This window comes from Lineus longissimus, chromosome 17 (genome assembly GCF_910592395.1).
Source record: "Lineus longissimus chromosome 17, tnLinLong1.2, whole genome shotgun sequence".
In the NCBI taxonomy this organism is placed as follows: Eukaryota; Metazoa; Nemertea; class Pilidiophora; order Heteronemertea; family Lineidae; genus Lineus; species Lineus longissimus.
Genome location: NC_088324.1, coordinates 5,056,274 through 5,077,364, shown reverse-complemented (window position 1 = coordinate 5,077,364; position 21,091 = coordinate 5,056,274). Strand labels below are relative to the sequence as shown.

At 40.8% G+C, this 21,091-nt stretch overlaps 1 protein-coding gene across 1 annotated transcript in view; it reads right to left on the bottom strand.

Moving 5' to 3' along the window:
- Positions 1-8,165: 8,165 nt before the first annotated feature.
- Positions 8,166-21,091, bottom strand: part of LOC135501201 (argininosuccinate synthase-like) — a 28,690-nt gene continuing 15,764 nt past the window's right edge. Inside the window, exons 5-14 of the mRNA XM_064793131.1 lie at positions 19,323-19,443; positions 17,882-18,027; positions 17,022-17,143; positions 16,644-16,728; positions 16,348-16,412; positions 15,738-15,811; positions 15,425-15,482; positions 12,134-12,290; positions 11,961-12,026; positions 8,166-8,796 (exon numbers count right to left, since the gene is read on the bottom strand). Of these exons, the coding sequence (XP_064649201.1) occupies positions 8,727-8,796; positions 11,961-12,026; positions 12,134-12,290; positions 15,425-15,482; positions 15,738-15,811; positions 16,348-16,412; positions 16,644-16,728; positions 17,022-17,143; positions 17,882-18,027; positions 19,323-19,443 (964 nt within the window). The 3' untranslated portion in view covers positions 8,166-8,726. The remainder of the gene's footprint in view (positions 8,797-11,960; positions 12,027-12,133; positions 12,291-15,424; positions 15,483-15,737; positions 15,812-16,347; positions 16,413-16,643; positions 16,729-17,021; positions 17,144-17,881; positions 18,028-19,322; positions 19,444-21,091) is intronic.

Sequence of the window (21,091 nt, the reverse complement as noted above, 5' to 3'; positions counted from 1 at the left end):
TTTAGCTGGTAAGCGTAAGCCCTACATGGCCACACCCAAATTCATAACATACCGCTCCCGTCAACACCGTACGGAAAATTGCTAGAGTAATGTAATAGACTTTACAAAAAAACGTATTCTTCTGACCCACGACAGCATTCAATTTCTAGATCCATCGCACCTGGATGAACACTTGTGAAGAGAACGGCACATTGGAACAATGCGATTCAAATAGAGTTTCAATATCGAATCGATATTACCGTACCATATTCAACACCTCTTCAGTTTACTGCAGCTGGATTTCAACAGAGGATGTAGACTATTCAACAATGCTTTGTTGGATAACAAAGTGAATTTCGATCGACATAGTCCCCACGGTGAGCAGCAAGGTATTGGTTTACTTTTGCAACATAATAGAAACGCGGCGCTCCCATTACAGCAGTGTTGGAGGGGTGCAAATGGATAAAAATAATTAATGCGGGCCTTATGCCCCTCAAAATGAATTAATCTTTTGTATGTTTATTTTGTGTCGTCATTTCCTCTGGAAGCACCTACTTTTCTTCGGCAAACTGATACCTTCAGCCACTGTAGTCCCACGACTGCTGGTTAGTGACTGACTATTGGTCGTCGCGAGAGCAGACCCTTATTGTCAGGTTCTGTCATTATGTTTGTGGCAGCATGTGCCTAGCAACCATGGCTAGCAACGGGCATTTTACACTAAAAAATATCTTTAAAATCATTTTTTTTAAAATTTGGTTCCAAGGAATTGTTTGCAGTACATTCAGCCTCTTTGTCACCAACTTTGAGACAAATCGGAGTAAAAGTGTAGACGCTGAATCGATTTGTTTCAGGTCCGTTTAGCTAAATGGCGAGATTGACTATGAATGAAGATAGTTTTAGCCCTAGCAAATTGCGTTGCCAGTATTTGTCCTATTGTAATAAAACTTAAGTTTTCATTAAAGTTCGTTATCTTGTTCATTAAGTCCTTCGTCTCATGTAAAATGCGAAATGAATAAAATTATTAATTGGGAGCTCAAAATTGATGAGCGTGTATACGTAGCATGCAGGAATGTTGTGCTGGCCAGCGAGCAGTATGGTGAGTTTCTTCACAAAGCTACGTGTCTTTATCGATGATGTATGAAGAAACTACGAAGACCCAATGTAAGCAGTAATCTAATCTGTAATACTCTCAAATTTCAACGAAATCAATCAAGTATTTGCCGAGAAATTAGAAATTACGCACAACTTTACAGGATGGCGTCAGCCATAATAATGACATTAATGTACATGCAAATGAGGACTGTCACTTGCTCGTCAATACCGAGCAGCTAATCACGTGGGCATAATTATGATAATAAGGTACAGCGGTGGAAAAATTCAAATTCAAATTCAAATTCTTTATTACTCTAAAACGCTAAATAGTCTGGTTCTGTGACCTCGATCTCCGGGCTTTTGGTAGGGTTTAGGATCGGGTCAGGTAACAACAACCGTCTACAAATAGGCAGAAAAGAGGAGTGTTATTTTTAGATTCAGCCATTGTTGTAATTTCCCGAGCCAATTATCGTTTTACGGTCGAATTGAGCGCTGTATCTGTCCTAGGATTATGCACTATTATTGAACACATCATTCTACACTGTAGAAATACCGGAATTACTCTTAAAATGCGCGATTACGGTTATTTTATGTTTCAGACAAAGGGGTTTCCCCATATAATGACCTCACTTTTAGCGATATTGTCATTTTCGCAAAAGTACGATTTGGGACGCTAAACCTTGACCGATTGCGTTGGTTTTTGCAGGATAGGTTGTTTATAATATTAAAAAAAATTAGGCATAAGAATTTTTGTGGAAATGGTGGTTTAAGCTATTGTTCTATTTATAGATTTTTGTTATTGCCTGACCTACGACAGCGAGAGTGAGGTCAGGAGCCCAGACTATAAAACGCCCACTAGGGGCCAACGGTTACATAAAATAATTACAAAATATACAATATAAAGTTACAGGGTATACAAAATAAGATCACAAATATTTAAAGACAAAAACATAATAATGGAAATCAGGACAATATAGAGTTACGCAGTTTAAAGAACTCGTTGATAATCGCAGCAGAGGGAGGTGAAGGATTTTTCAGAAAAATTGTAGTCAGATCCGACAGAGACAGAAAATGGAGATCACTTCTATTACAACTGCAATGAGTTTTGCTGTTTTGACGCATATTTAGGGCACACCGCAAGGAAGTGAAAAATCATCCTCAACCTCCCCTGACTTGCAAACCTCACACTTTCTTAGACTACAGTGTCTCCCAGTTTTGATTCTTAGACAATGGGCTTCCAGCATTAATTTTGTGATACAAGCCCTGTGTTTCACTGATTTAATATAATTTAAATATGTTTGAAGTTCAAATGAAAACATAAGATTACTCTACATCGAGTTTTTTATTTGTTGCGATTTCACCAAAAATTTCATGTTGACAAATATCTCTAATCCTTTACTGGGCATTAGAGTATAATATTTTCCAATTATCCACATTAATATTCATTTGATCAAGCCATAGGTACCCCAACCCGGAGGAATTAAGAACAACATTTCCAAACTTTGGGGACGTTCTGGCATCAACGCGACGGCCCATATTCGCCTATAGGCTTGTCCCAACTATACCGACACTCCAAAATGAAGCGTGAAACAAACAAAAAAAATCACTGATTGTGTGATTTTTCTGGTTCCAAGGGATATTCGTAAGAATATACGACTGTGTACGGTGTCGGGCATGGTGCATGTCGATAGAAATACTTCGCACGACGTTTAGCATTCTGCCACGAATCTATTATAGCTCTAGTGCTATAATTCCGTGATTCTGCTATATTCAGTGAATTATGCTTTTTAATACAAACCCACGTATTATTATGATAATCTTTGTTGTTGCATATCCAGAAGAAGTAAAATGCATGCGCATGTGTGCATTAGATGAAAAAATACACAGTGGTTATTTCACCAAAGCCTCTTGGTAATAAGGTCCGGACTAAAGAAACTAATTGACATATAGGTCCATTTCGGGTTTTTTTCTGCGGTCAGAGTTTTTTGACCGGAAGCGACAGACATTAATCAAACTTCTGTTTGCAATTTGCCATGTAAATTCTTCTTTTCAATTGGTCAAACGGAGAGGCCTCGTCCGTCTATGACAACGAGTTTTGCCGAAATGTTCTTCAGCTTGATGCAATCAACCAGTATGCTCTTTCCCTGCTGTACGGTTCCAGAAAACCGACTTCACCATCGAAATGTAGTTCACAACAACCGCAAATAACAAGAGGCAACTCCTAATTGGCGACTGGTCAAAGCCTTGGCAGTTTCGGATTCAGGGGACGGCGAGCGGGAAAATAGGGGTCACCCTCAGACGAGACATCAACAGTGCAGGAAATGATCCCACGCACGCTTTCAGAATAAGCAAAGGTGCCTCCTTCGTCCTCGGCAGTTCGTCCTGGAGCTTCATGGTAATGGGTATGCTCATGTCTCCGCGGTCAAGATTCAGAAACAGGACTTAACCATCGAAATATGGTTCAAATCAATTGGAAACGGCAAGAGACAAGTCCTTTTCGGTGGTCCAAACCATGGCAATTCATTATTGCGGTACAGACCGACGAGAAGATACAGGTGGATCTCAGATGAAACATCAACATCCGACTCTGATTGAAGCCATAGGGGTGGTTCTGTGACACGTGGCTAGTTTGGCAACGCCTTGTCGTCACGTATTTGCACGTGTCTGGTACGTGTGTAATATACCTAAATGACCAAGCGGTGAGCTCCCTCAGTACCATATTTCCTGATCACGACCTACAGGTGAATGACCATCAAACTTACGAAGTCGGCTACAAGAAGAACACCAATAACGACTTCTTTATGGGGCGCATTTGCACTCCTGAATATTGATGGCAACGCGTACAACTTACTTGGCCGTTCAGGTAATGCTCGAGTCCATTACTTTATGTTTGTCCGCATCATTTTGAGCCTTGAAGCGTGAACTAATTGTTGGATTTCTTTTAAGTTTGTTTGTTAATGATCTTCGCTGCGCGACCAGACTTTTTAGTGCATCAAACTAGAATTCCAAATCAAGACGATGTCTTTTAAAGAACATTTTCAGTGCTCTACTTGTACTTTATTACATACTTTACCATGAATATTATTGGTGATCTTTTCCCACTCTTCAAACAAGTACTTCTCCACCGGTCCATTTCTAGTCTTGTATGATACAAATGATCATATGAGCAGAGCAGTATCAGTCACTTGTATCATGGCCTCGAACCCGTATCAGCCAGAGGGCGTGGTACCGGGACTGATACGGCTCTGCTCATATGATAACCAGTGTGGGGATTCGAACAGAGTCAGCCAGTCACTGTCGACTATGCTTACCACAGCGGTAGCAGATGACACCAGTGTGAGGAAAGGTCAAAGCCTCCTCTGCAATCATCAAAGAAGCGAAACGGACATACTATACTTCACACTTGTCGAGTGCTAATAACTCTCAGCGCGAACTTTTTACAATGTTTTCAAAACTGACTGCTGATCAATCGGCTGCTACCTTGCACCTCGATGGCGTGTCTGACACTGAACTAGCTAATAGATTCGCTGATTACTTAGATCAAAAGATTGTGAAAATTCGAAATGATTTTGATGCTGATGTGCCAACCACGGGTCAGAAACGTTGTAAAACCCCCGGCAACCCACTGATATCCGAGTTCGAACCAACTACAGTTAGTGAACTTAACACCATAATCAGGAGCACCCCTGTCAAGACTTCATCCCTTGACCCGATCCCAGCATCGTTACTCAAGGATATTCCCACCAATATTCTACCCCAATTGGTAGAATTGATCAATGAATCCATGAGAACTGGTGTATTTCCTGATGAGATGAAACTGGCCATCGTTACTCCCATTTTAAAGAAACAGAGTGCGGACATTTCTGATCTCAAGAACTATCCGCCTGTGTCCAACCTCATGTACTTTTCCAAGCTTCTGGAGCGTGTCGTCACTGCTCGTCTCCACAAACATCTTGCTGAGCATAACCTTTACACTACAAACCAGTCAGCGTACCGTCCAGGTCATAGTGTTAAAGCAGCTTTGACTTCAATTTCCGACAGTGTCCTTCGTAGTTTGGATGGGAGGAAGGGTTTGGCCATGGTTCTGTTCAATTTGTCGGCCGCGTTCGACACCATTGACCACACCATCCTTCTGAGTAGATTGCGAGAAGTATTTGGCATTGGTGGCATGGCCCTGGCCTGGTTTGACTCTGAGACAAGACCACCAATGAATATTCATAGGTTGGTGGGTCCAGGCCTATCAATTAGACTTGTGCATGTTTTTAACTCTCGAGTACATATTTGGAGAGGTATTGAAAATATATTTGCTGTGGCAAGTCTACAGATAGATATAAAGAAATTATTTGATGAAAAAATTAATTTCGAATTTTGCTCATTTGGTAATAGGGTGTTTTGAGATTTTTCTGCCATTTGGCTGAAAAGAGTGGAAACATCAAGGTCTGTCTAATTTGTCGATTATCAAAAAATGTCCGTGGTCAACTACCAGTTTATTTTTCACCATTTACTTGCCCGACTGTCCGGAATATCATATCAAAATTTCAGATTCTCAACCCCAAGCAGTATTTGATGCACAATTGAACTGCTAAAAGGCTTTAAAAATGGTGGTCTTGCCTCCTCTTACCTCACGGGCCGGAGTTTCCGGGTCAAGGTCGGGGACGATTTGTCTGAATCGCACAATTTGCTTTATGGGGTTCCGCAGGGCAGTGTGCTTGGGCCACTTCTTTTCTCTTGTTGCACTCAGCCACTAGAAGCGATCCTAAACGCCCATGACCTTACCTCCCACTTGTTCGCAGATGACAAAAACTGGCGTGCGTTCCAGCTCACTCCTACGTCATCATTACCAAGTGTAATGATCAGAGTGGAGGCATGTCTTGGCGAGGTCTGCAAGTGGATGAGTAAAAACAAACTTGAATTAAATGACCTGAAGACTGAGTTTCTTCTACTCATGTCCCCTTCTCAGGATCAAATGCGACCAAGTGATATTGTACACATGGGCAATGCTGAAATTCTGCCGTCCCAAAAAGCTCGCAATCTTGGTTTTATCTTTGACAACACAATGACTCTTCATGATCAAATATCAAGTGTTGCATCCGCAGGTTATTTCCACTTACGCAAAATTGCCTCCATGAAAAAAATATCTCCCTGCCGGACTTTTAGTTACCTTAACCCATGCTTTTATTACATCTAAATTGGACTTTTGCAATTCGTTGTACTTTGGTTTGCCAGATTATGAACTCAACCGCCTGCAGAAAATTCAAAATCAAGCTGCACGACTGGTTACCAACACCAAGAGAAGAGACCATATAACTCCTGTCCTCCGTCAACTTCACTGGCTACCAGTTCATGCTAGAACTCAATTTAAACTCTTAACCTTTGCTTACAGAGCTGTGTATGGCGGTGGCCCTGCCTATCTTCGGCTGCCGCTTCTTTCGACCCAGTGAACAACCAGGGAAGGAGCGGCACCGAGACTTACTCGATGTAAGTCCAAGAAGAAGACAGCCGGAGATAGGGCGTACAGTGTCAGCGCCCCACAGCTCTGGAACAAATTGCCAGAAAAAAATTAGATTGTCCAAAACAATAGCAACTTTTAAAAAATGTTTAAAGACGCACCCTTTTAACCTATATTTCCACTAGATAGTGTTTTATTCAATGTGTTTTATGGTTAAATTGTTTTATATCATGTATGTATTGTAAAGCGCCGCTGACAATTTGATTTAAAGCGGCGCTATATAAATTCTTTTATTATTATTATTATTATTATTACAACACAGCACATGCAATAATCTTCACAACTTGGGCAGATATGGGAGAAATAAGTGCATTTTGTATCCTGAAATAGGCCTGGATCTAAAGAAATACTGCGTTTTACCCCTCGGCCCATAAAGGCTATATGGGTTATTGTCGAGGCGGGCACCGTTTATCCGTCCGTCAGTGGTCTGTCGGTCCGTCGGTCCGTTGATCTCGTTTCCGGAGCCTATTTCCGTAACCATAAACGCTAGGTATTTTATCTCTTGGCGGTTTGAAGGTCGGGTTGGCATAAACCTGGCGGATGGTGATTGGCCAATGGCGAGTCTTGTAACATGAAGAGTCTTGAAATATTCAACTCTCGTTGCTTCTTTCAGCATTTAGTTACATGTTCGTCCAGCGCTCAAAGAAATCCCTCATATACCCTCCGATCAATGGCTAGAAAGTTGCAGCATTTCAGAACATTTATAGAATACAATGTATTACTAATCAAAACAATTACATAACAAGCATTCCAGTGACTCTTCTTCTTAAGCGTTCGGTTTAAACAACACTAACACTACATTCACTCGTGGTTGTCGCACGAGGCACGCACTGAAAGCCATCATAATTGAAGACCACAATGAGTAACGGGTAACGGTTCCAGGGATGCTGACCTGACCCAAATGCACAGTGCATGTTGTATAGAAGAAGGGTAACCTGATCCGGAGGTTGGCATAATCAATTCAGGCCGTCATCCAATTGCTTTGTGTCGAGCAATCTGATTGTCCACCCGTTTATGATGGTGCGTCCGACAGATTACCTGGCGAGAGTTATCGGCGGTGAAAGGAGGAGACTTTAGGACTGATATTCACCGCCGATAAGTCTGCATGAAGTGTTACAAATGTACCGTAACACTTACATGATTGTGTAAGTCCATGAGCTAGACTCGAACACTTCTTGGATGTGTACCACCTGGGAGGAGTAAAGGCCACTCTGATTTTGTGAAAGCAGTAGGTCTATAGTTTCAGAAAATCTTTAAAGCCAAAGCTGGATCCACAGATAAATTGTAAAAATCGACCTTTGAGTGCAGGCATGCGGGTTTGAATTTGTTGAAAATTTGGGACAAAATGTTGGGGCAGGGGAAACCAAAGGAAACTCAAGAAGTAAAAATGATAACTAAACAAATGACCCCTCATATTGTTGCTAATTAAATTTTCTATTGATTAAAATCAATTCTATGCAAATTGGGTCATTGTCAAGGTCACCAGAGGTCAAGAGGTCATCATTTTTGGCGAGTCGCTAAAATCTGGTTGCCCATTCAAAAAATCACCATCAAAACATCAAAACACGGAATTTTGTATATCAAAATGGATTTTATTAGAGCCAAAGGAGGTGGTCAACACTTGTATAGTTGTTATTGTGGCACTTTCTGAGAATCGACAACTTCACAGTGTAGGGATAGATCCAACATCTGATAGGTGTTTCATAAAACACTGGAATGTGTGACGTACGGTAGAACCTGGTTGGGGTCAGTTATTTAAAACCTTTTGAGTGATAAATTGGACCGACCTGATAGTCAGTATACATGATACAGGACACTAATATATTTTGGTAACAACTGCTTTAATTGAAACCAGTAGCCTAAGGCCTCTACACCAAAAACTGGATTGTTACAAATTAGACGTTAATCAAGGGGAACTTGTTGAACATGATAATTAGGGAAAATTCAGGGGGGGGAGAAAGTATTCTAGCAGTCATTTTTGAAACGAATTGCATTTTATGCTGCAGAAAAAGGAACTATTTTAACCTAGCAATTCGTCCTTTATGCTTTTATAACATCCTTATCATACTGCGCCAATGCAGCCTTTGGCTTTGCTTGTACTCCTAAATGAATATACGTAATTGATGATGTTCAAATAGGCACCATCTTAAACATTTCCATTTGCAGTTCCTTTGATGTTACTTTCGAATCCTCTTTTCCTCCAGTATTCTTGCAGTCTGAAATTAATGAGAAAGATCCACATTCAGTGAATGCAAAACAACGATAATAACATGGATTAATGGTGGGGGGGCACACTTCGCGAATTTCCCGCTGATTTTTCTTCGTGCGGTTGGCAGCTTAGGCATTCGTAAGAATCACAATCTGAAACTCCCAGCATTACGCGATTCAACTTAAAGCATCCCGAATTCTTATTTTACTTTGGCATTCAGATCTGGGACTCTTTGAGAGCACAATGGCCGAAGCTGACGGTTTAAAAATAAGTAAAAAAACCTTCTGATTGGGACATTTGCTGATCAACGGTCCTGCGAGGATATGTGTTGCCATAGCAAATACATGGTGCTTGAACGCTGTCCACACCAGGCCCAGTATTTCTCGATGCGAATGCAAACATCAGCTGCAAGCATGCGCTCGACGTATTCCGGGAGAGAATCGATGGACGGATTCAGGACTGACTAACCCGAGATGTTCGGAACCGCTTGATGCTCGGAATTAGGGATTTTGATTCTACAGGATGTTACGGCAAAGTGTGCTTTAGGCCTGAACCTGTGTCGATGTCGAATGGCGCCAGGAGTCACTAGGATATCCGCCCCGAGTTTCACGTATTGTTCTGTTTGCAAACCTTATCAGAATCACCTTGTTCCTATGGTAAGGAAATGTCCAAGCGAGGTAGACAGCTTTATTTAGATTAATGAAAATAAAGGCCATATTTTACGACTGCTTCTCTACTTATTCATAGATGAACCATTGTACCCTTTTTGGGTTGTAGAAATTTGACAGCACGTGCTTTATTGTTGGGATTCTTGCAAGCAGTATAAGGATTGAAGAGAACCCTCGTCTTACATATATATGGAAGGTCTGGGGCCTGATTCACAAAGCACTCTTAGATTTCCGATCTTAGATCACTCTAAGAGCACTCATAGGGTGAACTTACGTGAAAGGTTAGGGAACCCTAAGTGTTATTCATGAAGCTATCTAAGAATTATCTAAGCAATTGCTTACGCAAAGTGAATGAATAAGTCCTGAGTGAACACACGTAGCTTGCTATAGCAAACTTTAAAACGTCTCTCGTAATGAAAGGGTAAGGTATTTTAGCTCATTGCATTGCATGTTTATACACAATCGTGACAGATGGCCTAAGGGTTTGCATGGCCAGAAGACTTCTACGTGGCATTCCAACGGCGTTTCCCAATTACAATGGCCCAAAAACGCCCTGGAAAAAACAATTTCTCTCCGAAAAGAATAGACAAACTCACTGACCTGGTGCAACAGCATAACGAAGTGATTTCAAGCAAATTCAGATTTGATTACTTTGTGTTACATGAACTTTGGTGTGTTATGAAACTTAAAATACCGCGCGCCCAGGGAGCGCAGGGAGAGCAGACTTGAGAGTGACGCCGAGAAAGCAGAACGTGATTGAGAGCAAACGAAAAAGCTCGCAACGTTGAGACGGAGCCCCGGAGTTAGGCTGGGTACAACGAAGCCAGCTCAGTGCTGAGGCCGAGTGCCGCCAACGGTTGAAACGAAATAGTATGCTGTACGAGAAAGAATGGTTCGGGAGTGTCACGAGACGTCCACGAGGGAACCGAATGTAGCTGCACGTGCACGAATGATTCCGGAATCTACGAGGCGTGTCTAGCCTGTATACTGATGTAACTCAATATTCTGAACTTAGCGCCGAAATCTAGCTAGTATCGAAGTCTGCTCCCTTTCGCGAAACGCAATAATGTCAACACGCGCTGAAACTCATTCTGAAGTGACTCTTGAATAGAATTCCTGTACATATTTTGTATCAAACTTATATTTGTTTACATTTAAAACCAGTCTCGTTCAGTTTCTTCATACACAGAAGTGTCGCATCTTGCATAGAACCAACAACCCACTTGAACTCACAGGGGGAGTTCGTAACAATTACAAGAAGATATGTTCTATTGCACCATGCATCCGGACGAGAGAAGAAGTGGAAGGACTTGAAGCAAAAGGCAAAAAAGAAGCGGTATGACGAAATGAAAAAGAGGCAGGTGACAGGAAATGTTCCATTTTCTGATGACGGCGAGAATGGTGGTGATGAGAATGCTAATGGTTTAAACGATACAGAAGAAAAAATCATTGGCTTGCTGAGTGTAGATCTTGTGTGTGGCCTTGAAGGTGGGGTAGATACTGCGGGTAAAAATGCTACTACCGAAAACACAGGGAAAATACGTAAAGTAAGTAAGCGTGTTCATACATCCGTCAATAGGCCTATGAAAAGGCTTTAGCTATTCTCTATCATTACCAAGAGCAATAAATGGTCTGGCTCTGAAGGCTAGCTAAATATTTTTTTCCGAGAATATGAGGGCGGCGTGAATTTGATATGTTGCTTGGTTCATCATGGGGGAGGGAGTTGGGTCCGCCCGATAAAAAATACTAACATTAAGTTTGACATGTGTTGATTATTCTGCGTCGCTCCCTGTAGAAACCCTCAATAATACGTTCCTGGGCATCCGGCTGAGGGAATGAAACGAATTGCTGTGCCTATCTCACCAGTACCGTAGAAACTCGTAAAACAACCCTCGAGACATTAGGTTGGCTGATGTGACTGGCATCACCGTTACATCACCGATACATCCTGTACCGTTTGAACAAATCGACATCGTCATATTCATCAAGAGGGTGCAACCGATCCCGAAAACCCGTTCCCGACGGAGAGGTCGTCTGACGTCTTCTTCAGCAAATATTACAGCCGCCATTCTAGCGCGCGTTGCCTTACCAAATGCCCTAAGTGTACACTAAGATGGGTCCGGTACCTCACGTAGAGTTACGATTACACTATGTATTGGCGTAATTTTAAGGGTCTTTTGTGAATACCACTTAACTCCTTAAGTGTTATCTAAGGGTATGTTACGGGCCCGTAAGTCCTTAAGAGTGCTTTGTGAATCAGGCCCCTGAAGTCTTATGTCGAGTTCTGATCAGGTGATCCGGGTTCAAGAACTTCAGGACGAACTTCTTTTCTTCATTTTCACATTTTAGGGTGGGGTAATTTTTGCCACCGGCTAAGATTAAGCGACGATTTTGGATAGTGTGCTGTATAGCATTACACAATTGCAATTCTATTAATCTCCTCAAAGACTGAATAGTTTATGACCTCTGCGGTTTCGAAGTGGCCCTAATATTTTCATCTTACCGTAGGGCATTCAACTTAATGAATCCAGAGGCATCACTCGGGACGTAGCCACCAAGCTCGTCGAGGCTGAAAAAGATAACGGGGTGATCGATCGAGTTGACGTATTCATGGAATGAACGAAACATAATGACAAGATAGGTATAAGAGGCAAGTGAAAAGAGAGTATACCTTACCTAACAAGCGCCTTGTTGTGGAGACTTTTCTTAGAGGTTCTAGCTAATATGTAGATGGCGCCCTTGTAGATTTTGAGGTCCACCACCCCCTCGACACATTCCTGACTTTTCGCCATACAGTCCCGGATGAACTGACACTCTGGACTGTACCACTTGCCTGAAAGGAGATCTGGATAGTAGACACTTTTTATTGAAATTTTGTAACTCTAGATACTTGTTATTGACAATGTATAACTCTAGACACTTGTTCATTGACCGCGTGCAGCTCTAGACACTTGTTATTGACCATGTGCAACTCTAGTAACTCTAAACATTGTTATTCACTATGTGTAACTCGAGACACTAGTTATTGACCCTGTGCAGCTCTAGACACTTGTTATTGACCATGTGTAACACTAGACACTTGTTATTGACCATGTGTAACACTAGACACTTGTTATTGACCATGTGTAACACTAGACACTTGCTCACTGACCATGGTCACTCTAGACACCTGTTCATTGACCATGTGTAACTCCTAGACACTTGTTATTGACCATGTGTAACTCTAGACACTTGTTCTTGACCATGTGTAACTCCTAGACACTTGTTATTGACCATGTGTAACTCTAGACACTTTTCCTTGACTATGTGTTGCTCTAGACACTTGTTATTGACCATGTACAACTATAGTAACTCTAAACACTTGTCCTTGACCATGTGTAGCTCTATACACTTGTTTTTGACCATGTGTAACTCTAGACACTTGTTCTTGACCATGTGTAACTCATATACACTTGTTATTGACCATGTGTAACTCCTAGACACTTGTTATTGGCCATGCGTAAGTCTAGACACTTGTTATTGAATATGTATAACTCTAGACACTTGTCCTGACTATGTGTAGCTCTATACATTTGTTATTGACCAAGTGTAACTCCCAGACACTTGTTATTGACCATGCGTAAGTATAGACACTTGTTATTGACTATGTGTAACTCCCCGACACTTGTTATTGACCATGTGTATATCTAGACACTTGTTCTTGACTATGTGTAGCTCTAGACACTTGGTAATTGACCATGTGTAACTCCCAGACACTGGTTATTGACCATGAGTAAGTAGGAACCGTTTCAGAAGTTGTTTCAGAAGTTAATTATGATATACAACTAACATCCAGTTATGAATGAAATTCGTCCCCAAACCTCTTTATCCGACGAACCCAAACAGTTCTAAACCTTCCAACATATAACGCGTGGACCACTTGCCCAGCAAATGACATGCCCTGAAATAACCCGCACACCATAAATGATACAATCGTGTTTTTTAATGATAAATGTGGTATTGAGTGATTTGGAATTTAGTTGACTGTTTTCACGGCTTCAGAGATCGATAGGATCTATCTGAAGCCAGAAAACAGTTATTGTATGTATATCCAGTTTACTGGGGTGTGTCAGATGGATGGATAGAAACCTGTTTGTATTCTCCCCGAGAATCAAAATCTTAAAACGGTTCCGAACACCTAGTATTCGGGGTAAGAGACGAGAGACCGTGTTCGCCCTTCGGGTACTATTTTCGGATCGGGGGTCTTTAGGACAACAATGATCGAAATGTTACATTAAGACCCCAGTCCAGGAGGCTGAATTACTTTTGATTGGATTGCTTACTTTTAAATACCATCTAACGCTTGTATCTGCTATATTGGCAAATCTATGCAGCTTGAACTTTTTCCTCAGCGATCCCAGTATTTCTAACATTCTAAAGTTTTTTGGTTGTAATTTTGTCAATAAGACTCACACCCGAGTAGATTGGGGGTGTTTTTTCTGGTCATATCCGAATCACTAGGTGGATTTCTCATGAAGCACGTGCGGATTTCGCTAGGAGGACTTGCTTCTGAAATCACTATCGAACGTAATTTCTTTATGTTACTGCGTCGTCTGGCTTCTGGATCCATGGCCATAGACTTGCAATAATCGGCATTCCCTTTGCGAATTCTTCTATCATTAGTATCAAGGCGAACTGCTAGAGGAGATCCGCATAAGATTTGTTATGTCCGTCAACAATGGTGGCGCATTTGCTTACTATTGAGTCTAGAAAGTTGAAACTTGGCGTGTGGATGCCTTATGATAACATTACCTGACAAACAAAAAAAATCATTGCAATTTGACCTACTTTCTGGGCTCCAGGCGGCCATCTTTGAAAACCATACGTTGTCAATGTCTTATGATCGAACACTGATAGCTAGAACCGTGCAAGTTTCATCACATCTTGCTCCATGGATAGTACTCGATTCCAGTGGAATCTCAGTCCACTGAGGGTCAATACCAGTATAAGCCATAATAGAGAGCTGGACTACTTCAATTCATAATTCACCACAAATGGTGGCTGTGCCAACAAGTGTTTTCCCCTGTTAACATAACTGCTTTCTGGCCAAGTTAATACATTTTGCCTAATTTTATATTAATGTTGGTAAATAACGATGCTTTTTATCATGTCAATGTTATTATATGGTTGATCATATCACTGACTGCCTTTTTGTTTGGCTGCGGCATCACTTTTCTTGCCTTTTTAAGAAACTTTACTTTTTCACATGATTTGTCAAATAAAATCATCAGTTCTAAAGAAAGTTTCTCTCGCACCTCCCATATTGTACTTGAACCTATAATCTAACTTAACTATATAATTTTTGTTTCAAAAGTTATTTCCAACTGTGTAAAATTTGACTTGGTAAAACGTATTTAAACCAACTTGCTAAGTGACCATCCCCTTTCACTGTCATTTGTCACAGACTCTTCAGGTTTAATATTTAGACACCTATTAGGCATCTGTACACATTGACAAAATTTAGGCCAATTGTGACCTAATTGTGACCTAAATGTAGTTTTCAAATTCATTGAGGCCCAAGTCTAAAAGTAGTGAGGTTTCGCAACCACCCGTTTAGGCCCTACGACGACGTTTATCTATTGTGTGAGTTTACCTGAACAATAGATAAACGTCGTCAAAGGGCCTAACCGGGCGGTTGCGAAACCTCACTATTATAGTGCCACGTTTTGTGATATTGTGATTGTGGTTTCTAGGCATGGTAGGCATGTGGAGTGGCATCACCTCATGTCCTGGCATCCCATCTGTCTTTACCTTCCATCTTTCCAGTATCCCTGTTGATATTCAAAGTCAAAACCACCGCACGTCTCATTGCATCTACCACTAAATATTCCCAGGTGAGCACAATGTCTCCTGGACGTTTCATTTTTAACCGCTACGCTGCGCTGCGTTTGTGTCATCGCGTCAACAAACCAATGCTCCCAAACTCACCTTGGTAAACAAGCTCCGTAAATGCGGTACCAAGACTTCGCTTAATCTTTCTCACCTCCTGAAATCGAAAGTTCTTGTCGGTTTCATGCAAAATGATGGTTTTGCAGGGAAAATTTTAAAAATCGCTCCTATCAATGTTCAACTTACCCCATGAACGTTTTAGCATTATGTAACAATAAATTGTTGTATGTTTTAACATTGAGTAGGAAAGGCTTGATGCCTGGAAATTTAAGTCAAATGTTTTATAATGCTCCAAGTCTGTATTTCTGAATATCTCCATATAGCGGCTAATCATAAGTTTGTGGCAACCTACCCGGTCCATCGTGTAGATTTCTATATCAACATGAGCATCGTGAATGATCATTCCTCCAGGTGTCTCGTAAAGTCCTGTAATAAACAGAGACAACTTTGGCAGGTTTGGCAAACCTTACGAACAACGAAGTGCGAAAGTCTATGGCATCATCAAGTCCTGAATGCGCGACAATCTCGTACTAAATCTGGAATGGGCTAGACCGAACTCGTATCAAAAATAAGTTATAACAACGTATTTATTTCCCTGTGTACCCATGCTAGTTACTAGTTTTCCTTATTGAAAATAGACCACCTATGAGCAACCATTCCTATACCACTTGAAATATTTAGTACAGCACTACACATATACATGTAGTATCAATCAAACATATATATTTGCTCTTATTTGCACAATCTTGTTGAATATGGTGCACACGAACATTTTGCAAATGAATCGGTAACGGACCACCTTGCCCGAATCTGTTATCCAATGAATTTAGAGGGGTGCCGTACACTCCTTTCACCCTCTCCAATTTTATCATCCTGAGAAGTCTTAAATACCACATAAATGACAATGCAATATCTGGTCATATGAATGTTAATCAGCTTCTAGCCATGAAATCATCCCTCACCTCTAGATTTGAGCCCAATGGTTGAATCCTCGACGATGTCAATACGTCCAATGCCGTGGCGACCGCTAGGAAATGAGAAAACAAACAAGTTGTGAAACATGTTGTGGACCAAATGAACAACACACTAATGAGTCGCCCGCTAATAATTAAAAAGTCCACAGCAAAAAGTTTCAATTTGAATGTGACAATGAAAAATCTCATCTCGAGTCACACAACCGCTGACAATCTGGTCTTTGCATCCTACTGTATCGGCCCGTCAACACTTGGATCAATTGCGGTGGCAAATTCTTCCTTACCCGACCGTGTTAAGGTATTTAAAGAGTTCCAGGGAGCCAGTGACATCTGTCCCGTCGGATACATTCTTCACGCATACAGGCACACCTGCAAGGACAGCACGACTAGTTGCTTTAGACACCAGGATTGGTGATAACACGCAGAACAGCTAAAAGGAGATAACCTCGCGAGGCCAGTTTAACTAGCTCGTATCACAATGATAAACACCTTCTTCACACAATTTTTACAATCATCAGATCAGTTCAAATGCGGTTTTTCTGGATATTTTCATAAATGTTGCCGCGCTGGCATGAACCATTGTGTAAACGCTTGCCGGATTATCACAAAATATTTTATAGCATGCATAATGTAATCGGTCATTTTTAAAAGAGTTGCAATACCTTTCTGAAATTCTATCTGCAGTGTTTCAGCGTAGTCGGGGGCCTTCTCGGGGTCCGTAGTCATCTGGAAAATGCCTTCTGGAGCGACTGTTTCGGGGTCTGTTAAGATACCCGACTCGTAACTAGAAACGCAAAAAAGACACTCCCCTTAATTGGAAATGGTAAAGAGTCAAAATAGAGACATGATGGATGTACGACTCCTTGTTTCCTTATTACCGCATTTTCCAACTGTTCCGTGATGAACTGAGCAAAACTTACGGAAAGCTAGTCATCTTGTAAAGGCCTTTTTGAGTGTACTGTAAGGTCGTGTTTCATTTTTGCTATCGCCAAATTGATTTACCTGTCAAGGTGGTTTTCATAAACAAATGAAATACAAAGATCTAATCGAGTTGAATAATTTTGTTTATTTGTCCTGCACTTTCGGTTGCGTGGGGTCGATTATATAACGGCTGGCTTTGATAACCCCTTTAAAGAGGAAGTAGAACATTGGTAATGGTACTGTTTGCAGAGTAAGTGCAGAGAGATAGAAGTTTGATGTAGAGATATACATGTACATGTTTCCTTTTATCAAAATATTCGAAAGCAAAATTATTAAATAACCGAGCGCGTTTTGAGCACGACTTTTAATTCAAGTCGCGAGTCTGTAGGTTGCCGCATTTGCTGATTAGAGCAGAATGGTATATTCCCTTGAAATAACTGCACTGAATTCTCTGTCAAAACATACCATATGGGTGTGGAATCATTCCACGTGAATACCAAGACCGCCCTCATCGATTAAGTAGGAAAAAGATAATTTTATTCATTATGAGAGACAACATGACTACTGATACTGTACAATGTGTGTAGTTTACAAGTCTGACCTGATGTGCATTAGATTAGCATCCATGCTCCATGGTGATTTTGGTGTCACAGGCAGCGGGATGTTGTTCTCCTTGGCGAAGACGAATAGCTCAGGTCGACCGGGAAATCTGTCGTAGAACTCGGGGATCTTCCAAGGGGCAATTACCTAATAATTACAGTAAATGACAGCGAACAGTTGCGGCACATAATTGTCCTTTCCAGGGTTTGAATAAAGGCGATACGAAAAATTTGATAACGGTCATTTTCACAACCGCATTTTCGATCGTAAGTCGTAAAAACTTGATAGACCTCGGACTACGATAACATATGTACTTTGCGGATTTAATTCCGCAATAACTTGTGTATGGCAACATGGTTACTGTACAATGTTTTAAGGAACCAGCTAAGTCTACTTTACAGGATGAAGCACCCTGCCAATAGTCGGACTAAGAAAGAGGGTGATCCGCTGCAGTGAGGGGCAAACGTTCTGCTCCGAGGAGGATAAAATAGAAATATCTCAGCACAGAAGAAATAGCACGGTGACTATGGTAACTATGGTAACTATGCATACAGTTGGTTTCAAAAGCAAAAGGTACAAGGTAGTGCAACAGGTATGTAACATATTGTACACCTCTACAAAAAGGGAACAACTCAAAAAAATCGAGAAAAAAAATATTATACTGTCCACACTCTTAAAATCAAATAGTAAAAATAACTGTTTGACAGTAATAGTAATTTCTTGCTACGCTGGTAGTTGCTATTGCACCGACTGTGTAATTAGTTGTTTTAACTCTCAAAACAGTAATTCTTAATCATTTTAATGGTAGTTTTTATTACTTTTTTTAGTTGGAACAACTAATTGATGGTTAGTTTTTAATAATTCTACAGTTTGTGCAATAGCAACTACAAAATTAGTTGTTTTACAAATGAATTTTAAGAGTGTACCCCGCCCCGCCCCGCCCCCGCTAATTATTCGTTTTTGTAACTTGTCTGCTGTTAACACCCATTGAACGGGCGTCTGATAGAACAAAACCCGTGTATGAAACAGCACAACTACTCTCCTCACCCAGTTGACTGGTTATACCCTCGTACACTAAAATAACATTAACAACGTAATTGCTCCTAATCAAATGAAGCCAAGATGCGGAAATCGACACTTGCAGAAACAACATCTGCCCTCCTGTATGCGCATCCATGTTTCAAGGTCGACTTAGTTGTCGTCTGCCCATGTAGGAGGAAAAAAAGGAGGTTCAAATGCGACAGTATTGCGTAATGTGTGTACGGCATTTAATTCAATTTTCAAATCCTTTCTTACTGCATCGCATGTTTTGGACATTATGCCTTCATTGGGAAAGAATCAAGGCCGAGTTACCATTTATTGTAATCCCCTTGAAAAAGATCGTCTGCTTGAGAGGAACGACATGCAGCTCTTACAGTAAAATGTGACTGCCGTGTTCTCACCTTTATAGTAGGATGCAATGCATAACAGCTCGTTTCAAACCGGACTTGGTCATTTCCTTTTCCAGTTGCACCATGGGAAATATAATCTGCGCCATTTTCCACTGCTACTTTCACAAGACCCCTGGAAGATACATTCAGAGATATATCAAACGCCGTGATTAACTCCAATTAGAAACTTTCTTCGATTAGAATTATTCAATGCTGATGATACGCTCTCTCAGCCCTACGTTGTGCTTGGTAAGGTCGAAGATGTCCGTGAAGTGCATATATATACTCTATTAGCCATCTCTACCAGTGCAAAGGTTGAAAGCAAAGCATTTTCTGCACTCACACCGTGTAAAAGCTACTCTAAAAGCCACTCGACCCAATCACTACGTTTTGAATGAATATTGCCAAGGGTCTCATCTGAAAGTGCGTTTTTTTAACTGACGTCGTATTTGGATAAGTAGCGGATCTTGCTCCTTGAAGCGCATGCCCAGTATGATCTGCACGTGAATGCTCTCGCGCCAGGCCCGAGGATGAGTGAAGATGCGTAAATAGAATTGATCAGACACCGGACTGGGCTACAACTATCACTTGTACTCATCACTAACCATATTGGCAAGTTTTTGTATTTATTTCTTGGATAATGTTCTTTAAATGCCTATGTATTAAAATACTACAGTGTGTATTGCAAAAAAGGATTCGTGTGCTACGAGGGTCTCTCTTCGGCCTGTAGGCCTAGCGAGATGAGGCGGCTTACAAGTGCAGTGCCAAAAAGGAACGCACTTATGTTCACGCGCCCACATGTCGTGCTGTAAGAATCGAACTGGGGTGAGCAAGGAAAAGTTGACCAAACAATACTATGCTCTATTAAAGTGGTCAACGCATATGGCAAGCCGTTCGTCCAATAACTAAGAAAACCTAGTTTTATGGAATGTTCTTTCAAAACTTAGTTTCATGGAATAAAACCAGGGTTTTTTCAATGAAACTATGTTTTTATGGGAGGAAAACATGGTTTTCTTCCATAAAACTAGCTAGGTTACATGGAAGAAAACTAGGTTTTTAGTCGAAAAAGTCGAAAAAGTATAAGTCTTATGTTCTCTCTTCAAAACCAAGTTTCAAAGAAGATAAATCCTATGTTTTCTTCCATACAGCCCAGTTTTATTGAAGAAAAAAACATGGTTTTCTTCTATGAAACTAAGTTTTTAAAAGAAGAAAACCAGGTTTTAATGAAACCTAGACTTTTTACCTCGTCTCCAACCCAACCTCTCCCCAGGCGAGCCATGCTGTGGAGACGAGGTAAAACGACTAGGTTTTCTGGCAGATGGATTGGAAACCAGGATTTAACAGAAATAACCTGAAATAACCTTTTTCAATAAAGACTAGGTTTTGATGAAGACATACATATGGTTATATTCCACAAAACATAGTTTTCTTTTCATTGAAAAAGCATAGTTTTAATTTCTTAATAGTTTTCTTGCAAAACCCTTGGTTTTTTATCAAGAAAACGTGGTTTTTATCATTAACCTATGCTTCTTCCATAAAAACCTAGTTTCAATGAATAAAACGTGATTTTCTTACATGAAATTACATTTTTAAAGAAGAAAACTAGGTTTTCTTAATTATTGGACACACGGCTTGCCATAAACGCCAACATATCGCTCTATTTTCCTCGGTGCAATGTTAAGATGGTCTAAAAAAACATTCCAAATATATATTTCGTTTGCTGATTTTGATGTTGCAATTTCGAGTTTCATGTGATTAAGATCGCGATTATATGGATCAGT